Source organism: Lithobates pipiens, unplaced genomic scaffold (genome assembly GCF_037356315.1).
Source record: "Lithobates pipiens isolate NorthernLeopardFrog02 unplaced genomic scaffold, aLitPip1_a1.2 Scaffold_3, whole genome shotgun sequence".
Taxonomy (NCBI): domain Eukaryota; kingdom Metazoa; phylum Chordata; class Amphibia; order Anura; family Ranidae; genus Lithobates; species Lithobates pipiens.
The window spans coordinates 225,787,642-225,802,874 of record NW_027507790.1 but is presented as its reverse complement, the minus strand read 5'-3'; the positions used below and the strand labels follow the sequence as shown (position 1 = coordinate 225,802,874).

At 42.0% G+C, this 15,233-nt stretch overlaps 1 protein-coding gene across 1 annotated transcript in view; it reads left to right on the top strand.

Moving 5' to 3' along the window:
* WDR70 (WD repeat domain 70) overlaps positions 1–15,233 on the top strand; it is a 436,397-nt gene that overhangs the window by 365,964 nt on the left and 55,200 nt on the right. Inside the window, exon 15 of the mRNA XM_077462835.1 lies at positions 3,761–3,840. Coding sequence (XP_077318961.1) covers positions 3,761–3,840 — 80 coding nt within the window. The remainder of the gene's footprint in view (positions 1–3,760; positions 3,841–15,233) is intronic.

Genomic DNA, 15,233 nt, shown 5'->3' with positions numbered 1-15,233 from the left:
AGATTAAGCCAATGACAAACAAAGCTACTTCTAAATAAATATAGAATTTAGTTAGTTCCTTCATAAAATCACATTATAACTTAAATTTGAACTTCATTTATGTCACTTCTCCATCTGGTTTGCTCATTGGACAGTGAAGGAGCATCAACACCTCTCTCCAGTAAGCGACTAATCAACTGGGAAGCTTAATGGTTGTTTAGTGTGGTAGAGGTGTGTGAATCACAAAAATCTTTTAGCATCATTAAAATCATAAAAAATAGTATCTTAGCTGTTTTATCTTTGCAAGGTAAAACAGCTAAGATACTTTTTTTCATTTAGCTCCATGCATTTTGCCATTTTTTGGCACTATTTTCGACTTATAAGTTCACAAGCTAGGGCAGCACAGTGCCTAAGTGGTAAGTTCTTTTACCTAGCAGCACTAGGGTCATCTGTTCAAATCCTAACTTTAACACTACCTGCATGGTGTTTGCATGTTCTTCATGTGCCTGTGTGGGTTTCCTCTGGGTACTCCGGTTCCCTCCCACGCTCTAAAGACATGCTGTAAAGAGCCATGTAAATTGAAAGCACTGTATATATTACCTGGCTCTTATTCTTGTATGCTTTAAAATGGAGGGTTTGGGAATTGAAATGAGACATGAGTCTCCATCCCTATGTATACATGAAAAGTAGGATTTATGGCACTTTGAATGAGGTGGGTAAGTGAAGCCAAGGGATCAGTCACCATTATACAAAATAATTTTATTGGTAGAAAATGACATAACATAATTAAGACCCAAATATGTAATACCAGTCACATAGTACATACACAATGATTGATACATTATGCACAAGGTGAAAGCCCCCAGGTGATGCAGGCAAATGATCCTTATGAAATGGTAAAACCATTCTAGAATGCACATGATCACAAGACTTCTGAATAGAGACATACTAATGTATAGGACCTTTTAAAAGGAATTGATTAAATGGTGCATATCGTAGGTCCGACGTGTTTCGTGTATCAAACACTCTTCAGGGGCAGTTTGCACTAAAGTCTAAAAAAGAGAATGTATATCCATCAACAAAGCTCAATGTGCATTATTTAAGGGGGGGGGGGGTATACAAGTGGGGGAAGATAGCTGTCCACTCCTCCCAAATGGATACTCAATTGCCAGTAGGGTGTAGACCCCATGAGGTCAAAGGCTGCAGGTCACCAAAGAATGTATGCTAGGTCAGTGATGGCAAACCTTGGTGCCCTAGATGTTTTGTAACTGTATTTCCCACGATGCTCATACACTCTGCAGTGTAGTTGAGCATCATGGGAAATGTAGTTCTAAAACAACTGGGGTCTAAAGGTTCACCATCATTGCGCTAGATTATCAGGGCTAGGCTATCACTTCTCATATTAAGGACCGGATACTAAAATTATGCCACTTTATGAGGATGGAAAGCCTGATAGGTAGACTACCTATACTTCAGATCAATATGCCTAGTTACGGGACACTTAGATCTTTTTATGGGAGCTTTTACAGACCTCTCTCTCCTCATCATAAAATGGGGAATTCCATCTTGGGACATTAGATTGAGCATGTAGCAAGGTAGTAGGAGACCCTTATTGTTATTCATAACTATCCTGATGGTGGATTCCCTACTACTGTTACTTGAGAGCTTCTTTTTTTTTTTTTTTTTTTTTTTTTTTATAAAGAGGATCCTATTCTATCTTTTTTTTTTTTTTTTTCTTTCCTGTTTGCAGATTTTTTTTTCATATAGTGCACGTTCAGTAGTTTGGTCAATCCATCACGTGCATGGAGAAGGGTGAAGACCTTGGACCTTTTTGGGGCTTCATTGCTTGCTTTCTATTTTTTCCATTGTCATCTTCTTGTAATGTGTATTTGATCTTATGGACTATGCCATGTTTGGATGGAGACCTGAATGTCTGCATAATACTACCTTTTACTATCTCAATCAAAATGTATGTACATTTTTTTCATCTAGTTATTTGGCTGGAGCTCCACATTTATACAAAAAAAATGAAAAAAAAAATGTCAGGAACAAATTAATCTAAACAAACATACAGGAGTATTTAGTATCTGACCCATCAAACTCAATAGCTATTTCCTTTAAGCTCCACTGCCTAGGTAACTTAATTTTCTGGTTGGAAATGCAGTCATTTATGTGTCCGCCAGCAACCTCAGTAATACCTCGGCTTCTAACGACCCTTTCCTACTGATGAGAAATGGCTTGGCTTCTGTGAATATTCCAACATTGTACAGCTTTATGTTGCTTATATGTTGTAATTATTGTGGGTTAAACTAGTTTTTATTGCACAATAAAGTATCTAATATTACAATGTAAGAATGGAGAAGACCAGATAGTAATTTAAATGATTACATGGTTCACTGTGGAGCATAAAGATGTTATATGCACGTTAAACACGTAATAAAACAAGTATGATTAAGTGGCTTTAAAGAGCTCTCTTCCTCAAATACACAAAAACATTACTTTGGCAGTGACAGAGAGCATTACTTTGCTAAAAGAGACCCTGTCACCATCTCAAACATCGGCGATTGAGTACATTGGGGAATATCTTACATATCTTACGTGGTAAAAAAAATTATGCTTTTTCAGGAAGTTCAGGGAAAAAAAAGCCAACTCACTAGTCGTTTATTTATTTTTTATTTGCGGTTTATTTTCTCTGCTATGGGAAGAAGAAGAAATGACTCCCTAGCGAGACTAGGCCCATAGATAAATATAAATCCCTAGTTTAGTATAGATTAAAAGAGAATATTTGTAAAATCTCAAGTACAAATTTTATTTATCGAAATTAGGGGGTTGTTTCTTCTTCTTTCTATTGTATTTGGGGTGATGGCCTAATCTACTTTTTGACTGTATCCTTCTTTCCAGTATATTTTCTCTGCTAGAGCCACCATTTTACATATCTTGAAATCGACACTTCCAGGAGTGTCAGATAACTCTAGCGCCCCCTGCTTATGCCCCTCTCTCCACGTCACTACTCTGTCTCTTTGCTCCTTGCACAGTCTTATGCTAGGCTGCATGTAAAGGATCTTTGAATGTACGAATGGACAGGCACCAAGACTACAAAATTAGCACACATTTATCTTGATATATTAATCACTCTTTTTAGAAGTGCCTTTACTTCCTATCCTAGGCAACAACGCTCAGTCACTGTATAGTACCTATATAAATTCAATGTTATCACCTTAGGACAGGTAATTTGTTAGGAGTACACAACAGCTCTCCCTCTCGTCCTTTCTATAACATTGGGGGAGGTGTTTTGTAATTCAGAGGAAGTTATAGCCATTAGCAATAATCGCTGTATTCTCTCGGCAGGAACGGCACCCCACATAGTAGCTTCGTGGGAGGGATTCCACCATCTAGATTGTAAGCTCTAATGAGAAGGGCCCTCTGATTCCTCCTGTAATAAAGAGTGTTGGAACTGTACGGTTTTAAAACTGTTGGCTCTATATAAGTCCTGTATAATAATAATAATAATAATCAACACTTTGTCGATGAGGGATATGTGCGATTTTCTTACCTGCAACCCGTGGTTGCAAGAAAGAAAATCACACCATCTATGGCCTGCCTTAAACTTTCTTGTTTGGCTGTGTGTCCTCTTCAGGGACCTTACAGTAAATAGTTTATCACAGTTACTTGCATTATTTGTGCAGAAGCAAAAATGAGTTACTCAAAATCGGTTTTATAAATTTTTTGCATTTTCTCACATTTTTTTAACATTTGTTTTATTGTTTTTTGTTTTTACCAGGGGAGCAAAATTGTGCGTGGTTAAGACACAAAGGAAAGCACGTCAAGCTGGGACTCTTACCCAGGATTACATTATCACCCGTGAGTATTTATTTGCAGTATGTGCAGTTTCTCACAAAAGTGAGTACACCCCTCACATTTTTGTAAATCTTTTATTCCATCTTTTCATTTGACAACACTGAAGAAATTACACTTTGTTACAATGTAAAGTAGTGAGTGTACAACTTGTATAATAGTGTAAATTTGCTGTCCCCTCAAAATAACTCAACACATAGCCATTAATGCCTAAACCGCTGGCAACAAAAGTGGGTACACCCCTAAGTGAAAATGTCCAAATTGGGCCCAATTACCCATTTTCCCTCCCCAGTGTCATGTGACTCGTTTGTTACAAGGTCTCAGGTGTGAAAGGGGAGCAGGTGTGTTAAATTTGGTGTTATCGCTCTCACTCTCTCATACTGGTCACAGGAAGTTCAATATGGCACCTCATGGCAAAGAAATCTCTGTGGATCTGAAAAAAATGACTTGTTGCCCTACACAAAGATGGCCTAGGCTATAAGAAGATTGCCAAGACCCTGAAGCTGAGCTGCAGGACGGTGGCAAAGACCATACAGTGGTTTACCAGGACAGGTTCCACTCAGTACAGGCCTCGCCATGGTCGTCCAAAGAAGTTGAGTGCACACGCTCCGCGTCATATCCAGAGGTTGTCTTTGGGAAATAGACGTATAAGTGCTGCTAGCATTGCTGCAGGGGTTATAGGGGTGGGGGGGGGGGGGTCAGCTTGTCAGTGCTCAAACCATACGCCACACACTGCATCAAATTGGTCTGCATGGTCATCATCCCAGAAGGAAGCCTCTTCTAAAGATGGTGCACAAACCAAAGCCTCCACACAGAGCGATGTTCACCTCCAACTCAGCTTGAATCCTCCGCTCTCTCAGTGTGCCGCAATCACCTACTCTCCGTGTTTCAGCTGCAGACCACACACAGCACTTCACTTCCTCCACCGGCTATATGCACGCCACCTCTTCCTCTGTCCAGCATGCAGGGCAGAAAAAACTACTAGTGCAACATCAAGATTCCCAGGATAGTCAATGGTGCCTCTTCACACAAAGAGGCACCATTGACTATCCTGGGAATCTTTATAACAGGAATATTTTTGTTATTATCACTATTTTTATTATCAGTATTTTTTAGCACTGATTAACTGATTATTGATTTTTTGGAGTTTTGGGTGAGAGTGGTTTGGGCACGGAAATTTGTATTCCGGAGATTCATGTGAGCACTCGTTTGATCAATTCATTCAGGTTGCGCGATTTGAGGTTTTCTTTCAACAACAGATGCCAGCCTTCTGGACTGGGGAGCAGTCCTGGAAGAATCCTCTGTCCAAGGGAAATGGTCCAAATCAGAAATGACCTTGCCCATCAGTATTCTAGAGATTCGGGCAGCACACCTGACCCTGAAGGCCTGGACGCTCAGATTACGGAATTGTCTTGTCAGAATCCAATCCAACAATGCCACAGCCGTGTCTTATTTCAATCACCAAGGGGGCACGAGAAGTCGTGCGGCCCTGAGAGAGGTGAATCATATCCTAACTTGGGCAGAAACAACATACCTTGCTTATCAGCTGTCTTCATTCCAGGAATAGAGAATTAGCAGGCGGACTACTTGAGTCGCCAGCACTTGCTCCGGGGAGAATGGTCTCTTCCCCCTGAAATTTTTCTGACAATATGCCAAAAATGGGGAATTCCGGATGTGGATCTGTTTGTGTCCAGGTTCAACAAAAAGATTGACCAATTTTGAGTCAAGGACAAAGGATCTGCTGGCATGCGGAACAGATGCCTTGGTGTTCCCGTGGAATCAGTTTTCACTAATTTATGCATTCCCTCCTGTTCTGCTGCTTCCGCAACTTCTTCGCAGGATCAAGCAGGAAGGGAAGGCGGTGATTCTTGTGGCCCAGGAGATCTTGGTATACAGAGATCGTAAAGATGGCAGTAGGGGACCCATGGACCCTACCGCCATGGCCAGACCTTCTCTTGCAGGGTCCGGTATTCCATCCTACCTTACAAATGCTAAATTTAACGGTTTGGCTATTGAGACTCACATTCTGAAGAAGCGTGGGCTGTCAGCTTCAGTGGTGTCTACTCTGGTTAATGCAAAGAAGCTGGCCTCCAGAGTCCTATATTAGAGTCTGGAAGGCATATGTCTCCTGGTGTGACTCCAGGGGTTGACACCCCAGGAAATATGTCATAGGTAGAATCCTTGACTTTCTACAAATGGGATTAGAAATTAAGCTGGCTTTGAGTGCTATCAAAGGCCAGGTTTCGGCTTTATCTGTATTTTTTCATGGACCACTTACTTTGCTCTCATTGGTTCGTAGCTTTATTCAGGGGGTAACGCGGCTTAATCCTCTGGTTAGGGCTCCCTGAACCCTTGGGACTTGAATCTAGTCCTGTTGGCATTACAGAAAGCCTTTTGAGCCGATACAACATATTCCCTTGGTGCTTTTGACAAGGAAGCTAGTTTTTCTGGTAGCCATATCTTCTGCAAGAAGGGTATCAGAGTTGGCTGCTCTTTCTTGTAAAGAGCCATATTTATTTATGCACAATGATAAGCTTCTATTGTGTCCTCCTCCTAATTTTCTACCTAAGGTGGTATCAGGTTTTCATTTAAACCCTCTTCTTTGGAAGAAAAGTCATTACATTCTCTTGATGTGGTGAGAGCAGTCAAGGTCTACTGGAAGGTGACTGCTCAGATTCGGAAAAAAAATGATGTTTTGTTTGTGTTGCCTGAAGGTCCCAAGAGAGGACAGGCAGTATCGAAATCTACTATTTCTAAATGGATTTGTCAAGTGATTGTTCAAGCTTATGGTTTAAAGAGAAAAGTTCCTCATTTTCATATTAAACACTTGCCGCCTGCCATATAGCAGAATGACGGCAGCAAAGTGGTTTCAATATCCTGACTGGGCGTCATATGACATCCTCAGGATATTAAGCCGCTGCGCTCTCCCCGGGGTGTGCATCGCGCCAATCGTTGTTGCGGTGTGTCAGTCCGACACACCACAATTATGTTCTCGGTAAAGAGTCTCCAACGGAGACTCTTTACCACGTGATCAGCCATGTCCAATAACAGCTGATCACAGTGTAAATAGGAAGAGCCGGTGATCGGCTTTTCCTCACTCGCGTCTGTCAGACGTGAGTAGAGGAGAGCCGATCAGCTGCTCCTCTGACAGGGGGGTCTGTGCTGATCGATTATCCGCTCAGCCCCCCGAGGATGCCCACACTGGACCACCAGGGACGCTACCAGACCACCAACGATGCCCAGCACCAGGTATGCCACCCTAGACCACCAGGGATGAGAGCCCACAATGGGCCTCACTGATTGGCATGCATTATCGTTTGGCACTGATTGGCATCCCATCAGTACAATACTTTACACTACAATACCGCCTATCAGTGTCCATCCGTGCCGCCTATCAATGCCAATCCGTGCCCTCTGTCCATGCCCATCCGTGCCACCTATCAGTGCTTATTTGTGCCACCTATCAGTGCCCATCAATGCCACCTCATCAGTACCACTTCATTGGTGCCAACTCTTCGGTGCCCATCAGTGCCGCCTTATCAGTGCCCATCAGTAAAGGAGAAAACTTACTTATTTACAAAGTTTTGTAAAGCGGAAAATAAAAATCCCAGAGGCGTTCAAATACCACCAAAAGAAAACTATTTTTGTGGGAACAAAATTATAAAAATGTAGTTTGGGTACAGTGTAGCATGACCGCTTAATTGTCATTCAAAGTGCGACAGCGCTGAAAGCTGAAAATTGCTTTGGACAGGAAGGTGTATAAGTGCCCTGTATTGAAGTGGTTAAAGCGCACTCCACCAGGGCTGTTAGTACTTCCTGGGCAGTGCATCACCAAGCCTCCATGGCTCAAATCTGCAAGGCTGCAACTTGGTCTTCAGTCCATACATTTACCAGATTCTATCAAGTAGATGTAAAAGGTCATGAAGATATCGTCTTTGGGCGCAGTGTGCTGCAGGCAGCAGTATAAGTCTTCTGGTCTCTTGGTGCCCTACTTTTGTTGTGTCTCCCTCCCTTCAGTTGGCATTGCTATGGGACATCCCACATAGTAACTACTATGGCTCTGTGTCCCATGATGTACAATAAGAAAATAGGATTTTTATAACAGCTTCCTTTTCTTTTGAAATGCATCACGGGACACAGAGGTCCCTCCCTTGTTTCTGGTATATACATGTATTGCTTTGCTACACAAACTGAGGTAGTCCCAGTAGTGGAAGGGGCTATATAGGGAGTGGACTTCCTGTCTTAGGGTGTGCCAGTGTCCATCACCTGAAGGTGGCCTATAACCCACATAGTAACTACTATGGCCCTGTGTCCCATGATGTACTTTAAAGAAAAGGATTTTTACAGGTAAGCTGTTATAAAAATCCTATTTCTGTGTCCTTTTCAAAAAATTCCAAATGTATCCACCAACACTAGGCTAATTCCACACCAACAGTGGCCATTAGTGTCTCTCTTCACCAACATACAAGCACACAGCCCACTCACCAGAACTTTTTGACCCCATTACAGGCAGCAAAAAACTGCATTGGGTATCTGATTCCACTTGCATTAATCCGCTTTCAAAAAAGTAGCATCTCAGGACAAGCCGTCAGTAGTGGCACTCCTGTGCCTTTAAACTCTCATGCCAGAACATGTTCAAAAGGGGAGGTAAGAGAAGCCGTAAATCCAGGTTAATTTAAAAAACGTAATGAGTAAGATAAATCATGACATTCAAAACAACCCAGTAATGTCGGTTTGCGCTTAAACCTGCGTTCCAAGATGGTGGAAGTGACGCGTCATGTTGATCCCACCCTGGATACAGTTGACATTTTTTGAAAAGGACACTGTATTTAGTTCAATTTGACCGGACTTCACTGGACTTTGAGTTTTTTAGTTCATTTTTGAAAGTGAGAGCGCAGTTAATTTATGATTCAACATTTTCAAGCTATGATTAGCTCCATAACGAACAGCTCTGAAATGTATTTGTTGTAAGTAATCAATATTTTGTTTGTTCACACATTACTCGTTAACTTCTCACATCTGCGCAGTTGCAAGGTTATATAAACCTATTTATTGCTTATAACATATGCACTGTGGCCTGTACTAAACACACAGAAGTGTGCCAACCCAGGGTCCCAGAAAGCATTAGAGCAGCAGCCCCAGAAAGTTTGGTGAGCTCACGACCTGTCCTTAGCAACCGATGACATTGGTTGACAGGACACCAACAGAAGTTTATGTAAGTTTACTAGGTAGTAGACCAGTACCAAGGTTTAGAAGGAAAAAAAAAGGCTTAAGCTGGCAGTGAAGAATGTTTCTTTAAACTGTTTGTAAAACATGTAGTACTGCAACCCAGTAAATTAAAGCGGAAGTCCACCGGGACTCCGCGTTTTTTTTTTTTTTTTTAAAGCCAGCAGCTACAAATACTGCAGCTGCTGACTTTTAAAATAGTGACACTTACCTGTCCAGCGCGCCCGCGATGTCGGCACCCGAAGCCGATCTCTAGGTCGCCTGTCGGGTCCTGCCGCCGCCATCTTGGGTATGGGAATCAGGAAATGGAGCCTTTCGGCTTCATTTCCCGGTTCCCTACTGCGCATGCGCGAATCGCGCTGCGCAATAAGGAGGCTCCCCCGCTGCCTCTGGGATCTGTGTGTTTCCCAGCAGGCAGCGGGGCACTTACGCAAAGGGGTGGGCACTTGCGGAAAGGGGCGTAATCTACGCCCCTTTCCGCAGACAGCTATCCCGGAAGTGGGTGCAGTTACCTGGATTATCCAGGTAACTGCACCCCCCTCCCCCCTGAAAGGTGCCAATCGTGGCGCCGGAGGGGGGGGATTCCGATGAGCGAAGGTCCATTTTAGCAAACAGGTGCACGATCCACAGTCACACAGCTCCATCAGGGTAACCAAGATAGATGATCCGCAACTTTGTTTATTGCTCTTAAAAAAATCTTTACTTTATTAGCTAATCTACAGTAACGCAACCTTAGTACAACAAGTTGATGTGTTTCATCCGTAAACGTCCTTAGTCTTAAAGTAGTTGTAAACCTAGTTACACCACTTGTTCTTACAGGTAAGCCTATAATAAGGCTTACCTGTGGGTACTGTAAATTTCTCCTAAACCTGCACAGTTCAGGAGATATTTACCATATACATTTGCGCGGACGTCATCGGCGCATGCGATGTGAAGAAACAGCCCTCTCTGCCGTTTCTTCACTAGCAAGTGCCATAACTGACAGCTCCTGTGCACATGCCGTGGCTATGGCCAGTCACAGAGCCGGTGTCCAGGGCCCCCAGAAGGAAGAGGGGCAAAGATGGATACGGGACAACCGGGCTTTGTTTGCAGGTGAGTGTTACGTGATGCATACTAGCCCATTATGCTTTTACTTTGCAGGGGAAAAAGAAAAAGTAAAACCCATCAGGGTTTACTTCCTCTTTAACTGAACTATGTTTCTTTATACTGTCTTCCTTGGTTTTGGCAGTTTTTTTATTCTTTTGTCATGACAGCCCAGTGGAGAATCTCTATTGTGAGAAATCCTAGGTGGGCATCCTATTTTTGGTCCCCAAAGGGTCAGTCTACCCAAAAGTGAGACGTTCCTGCTGTAATTCTCCCCTCTTTCTTTTAAACTGGGAGGTTGGGAAATTCAGCCCTTCTTGCCTCATTTTCCTCAGTATAAAATAAATTAAAAGCCTAACAAGAACAGTAGACACCCCTTATAATGGCCACAACAGATGTGAAGAACCAGGAACTCAAGGTCAAGCAAGGAGATCACATCCGTACTGCTCCTATAGTTATAAGAATGATCGGTAGTTTTGATCTTCAGCATTCACAAAAAAGATCAGTTTTTAGATAGAGCAGTTATTTAACAACTCTGGCAAATTTGCACAAGGAAGACCGTAAAAAAACCTTCGTATAGCACCTTATATGCATGCCCATTGTGGATGATACTCAATAAGGTTCAATATGTTAACAACAATAAGCACAGTGATGACTGTCAGTAAGCATGCTAATCCTATACAGTGGGGAATAATTTAATCCCCTGCAGATTTTGTAAGTTTGCCCACTTACAAAGAAATGAATGGTCTATCATTTTTATCATAGGTGTATTTCAAATGATAAAGACATAATATCAACCAAAAATCCAAAAAAAACACATGATACAAATGTTATAAATTGAGTTGCAGGTCGGTGAGTTTTTTGGGGTCATTGTCATGCTGGAAGGCCCACCCACTTACAACCTATCTTCAGTGTTCAGGTTGAGGGAAGAAAGTTCTCATCCAAGATTTTACAATACATGGCCCGGTCCACTGGCCCCTAAATGTCGAAATATACTTTTAGCAGAGAAACAGCCCAAAGCATCATGTTTCCAACTCTTGACTGTAGGGATAGTGTTCTTGGGGTCATAGTTCATATTTTTCTTCCTCCAAACATGGTTAGTTGAGTTAATGCCAAAGAGCTCAATTTTGGTCTCATTGGACCGCAGCATTTTCTCCCAATCGTTCTCTGAATCATTTAGATGTTCATTGGCAAACTTCAGATGGGCCCGTACATGTTCCTTCTTGAGAAGGGGGACCTTGCGGGCGCTGCAGTATTTCAATCCATGGCAGTGTATTGTGTTATCGATAGTTTGTTTGGTGACTGTGGTCCCAACTGCCTTGAGATCTTTCACAAACTCCTCCTGTGTAGTTCTGGGCTGATCCCTCACTTTTTTCATTATCATCCTTACCCCATGAAGTGAAATCTTGCATGGAGCTCCAGACCGAGTCCGATCGATGGTTATTTTGTATGTCTTCCATTTGCTTCTTGCTGATGGCCTTGCAGCTCATTCCAGCCTTGTGCAGGTTCAAAATCTTGTCCCGGATGTCCTTTGACAGCTCTTTGGTCTTGCCCTGATGATGGGTGAGGTTTGAATGGAAGAAAGATATTCTGTGGTCAGGTGTCTTTTATACACATAAGTTGTTTTTAGGAGCACCTTCTTAAATTGACAGGACAAATCTGTGTACCACATGAGCACATACTGTCGCCAGAATTATTGTTGGTTGGTAAGGGATCAAATACTTATTTTACTCACTAAACTGCAACTCAATTTAGAACATTTGTATTGTGTGTTTTTCTGGATTTTTGGTTGATATTCTGTCTCTATCATTTAATATACACCTATGATAAAAAATTATAGACCCTTAATTTCATTGTAGGTGGGCAAACTATCAAAATCTGCAGGGGGTCAAATAACTATTTTCCCCATTGTATACCAGAAGTGTCTTTGGAAGTGTTGGAGTTGACAACAGTCCAACTTGGCACTGAAGAATGCATGATTATGCAGCAGTACTAGTGTGAACCTAGGCTTAAGCCCATGTGAATTCAGTGGCTACATGGTGTAATAGAGGGAATAATTTGATAAGTAGCAGTGTATGTTATTGTATTTTATATTATGTTTCTTTTCTGGACCGGGCTCATACAGACTGTGGAGGAGATGCAAACCTTGCCAGATAATACAATTACAATGCTGGGAGATGTAATCTCTAGCTTTAAATCCTCCAGTTGGTTAGAGATATTATATATGAAACCTTTCAAACCACATTGTAGTCTAGCACTGTTATCTGTACATGTGTTTCTGCTTATATGGCCGTATTTTTATGTATTAGACCTGAATTCCATTTTATCAGTGAGAATTGACTATAGAGGCAGGTTTGCATGCACAGTAAAGATTAACTAGTACTAAAGGCAGATGTTTGATGGATATAGACGATAAAAATTCAGAATATTGATGGCAGACAAAGACCAATAAGACTATTTTGTCTGCTCATTTAGAATATTTCAAAAGATGTCTTGGTGGAGATCTGAACCCACTTGCTTGACATATAATCCTTGAAGGCAGCTCTCTGTCATTCCCCAGGGGTCTCGCTATTCCAAGGGGTCCCTGATGCCGTCAAAACAGCTTATAAAAGAAGAGTGCCACAGGTTTGTAATAGGCTCAGTAAAAGTTTATTTATCTTGGGAACAGGGCACAGTTCAGTATGTTTCAGGGGCTGATAGCTTGTTCTTTACCAGAGCAAAAGTGCTGGTAATTAATACAGTACACAGTACACAGCAATCATATAAAACAAGGATTTGAAGTTATTTTTAGAATGATGCCTTTTAGAATCATTTGTTTTATACCATCGCTGGCCCATATACTGCATTCATTTACAGCAAATGTTGAATCTTTTAACCACTTTCCAACAGCATAATTCTCCAAAATATGATGTTAGAGGCATCATTCCCAAAACAGGATGATAAGGCATTAGGCATTAGGCATTGTTCACATGTGCATAGTTAAGCGTGCAACCATACGAGGGCTGTGTTTTCCCACACAGATTTGCTCAGGTGGTTTGTGCATCCCCATGCACGCAGTCCTATTCATGTCAGTTTGGACACAGAGACTGCACAGAAACACCCTCTGCTCCCAATTTTTTTGTTTTTACAATTATTTTATTTATTCAAGGAACACAGTCAAAGACGGACATCCGGGCAATCACAGTTTGTTATCTTACAACACATTGCATGTATACATTATATATGAGAACATTTTCTTACATCCAAAGGGCAGTGTAACATTTTGCTAAACTGAAACGTCTCTTCATTTTATCTGCTCCCAATTCGACAGCAATGCGGGTTTGGGTCCCGTAATGCTGACTATGTGCGTTTGGTGACCTGCACCCATATAAATGGCAAATTGGGATCAGCAGCTTTCATGAATGAGACTGCGTGCATGGAGATTCAAAGAACACCTGTGCAACCTCGTTCCAAAGATTGGAGAACCCCTAGTGGTGGACTTTTTAGGCACGTACACCGAGTATAAAATGTATAGAATGTAAAAACGTTTATTAAATATTAGTGTCATAAAAATATAACAGGGAATGCATAGACAAACTGATCAATAGTACATAGACAGTACAATAATCTCTGATGCTTAAGCACCCTAAGCGTTTCGGAGAACCTACGTCTCTTCTTCAGGGGTAGGTATAAAGCACAGGACAATTGTATTCAAAGAAGTGTATTGAATACACATTCCATGGTGCTTGTAATTGAAAACAATCAGACAGGACAGGTGTAGCCGATAGTTACTTTACTCTCAAGAAACTCCGAATATGATTGCCTTAATTCAAGTGTTTCACAGTGAGCCCGAATAGCAGTGAGATGTTGATAGGAGACCAAACCCTCCCAACCCCAGCAATGGTGGGCAAACAAAATGACCCAGGGGAACACTGGGTAATGATTCTGACAAGTAAAGGCAGCTCCTTATATTGACCAAGGAGTACATCAAACGCATGACCGTCCGTCTTGGCATCCAACAACCAAATGTGGTGCATCCTCGTTCAGGCAAACATGGCCCTCGCTGAGTGTACACTTAAAGTGGTTGTAAACCCTTTTTGTTGACTTTTACCTATAGGTAAGCCTAGAATAAGGCTTGCCTATAGGTAGTGGAAATATCTCCTAAACGTGCGCTGTTTAGGAGATATTTCACTTGTAGCGCACCAATGTCATCATTGGCGCATGCGCTGTGAAGAAACGGGCCACCATTCTGTTTCTTTCCCCAGCGCGTGCTGTGACTGACGGCTCATGCGCCTCCAGCTAATCACAGAGCCGGAGTCCGTGGCCCCGGAAGGAAGAGGGGTGAAGATGGACGCAGCCTGCTCAGGGGGCAGCACGGGCTTCGTTTGCAGGTAAGTGCATACGAGCCCATTATGCTTTTCATTTGCAGGCCTTATGGGGAGCAAAAGAGACAGTAAAACCCATCAGGGTTTACTTCCTCTTTAAGTATGCCTGTGTAAATGAGGCCCTACTCTCTGTTAGTGCTTACATTTATTATCTACTATAATTTTTGTCCACACCACAGTCTGCATTTTACAGATCATTAGTAAAATGTAGGCCATTGTGTGGAGCCTGCAGTGTTCTATGGAGCTTTCTCTGCTTAACGCAGAAGAAACACCTCTTTTAGAGAATAGGTTTGTCACATGACTTGGACCTTGGACTTCGGAGTCCAGAACCCAATGGGGCAGTAAGCATTTTTGTACAGCACATCTCTGTGGTTTATAAATGAGCAGTAGGCATTTTTCTTCTAAAGCAGACATATGGCCATAGGAAGGACAAACCTCATGCTCCTCTTTCTGAACAGGCCTATTCATTACTTATGTTGGGTAAATTACTTCAGTACTAATTATCAAATACCAGTCTTCATGAACCTATATCTTCCAGCCTGGCGACAGGAGTGCAGTTCCCAGTGTTTTTTTTATTCTCGGCATGTCTAGCAGTCTCATGCTTCAGGCACTGAAAATGGAGAACAGCAGGTCTCAGTGAACAAGCATATGATAATGACTGCAAATTTATAAAATTTGTGAGCTATGTTGTAAAGGGAATAGCAAAAGGCTGATGTCAAGTCAGAA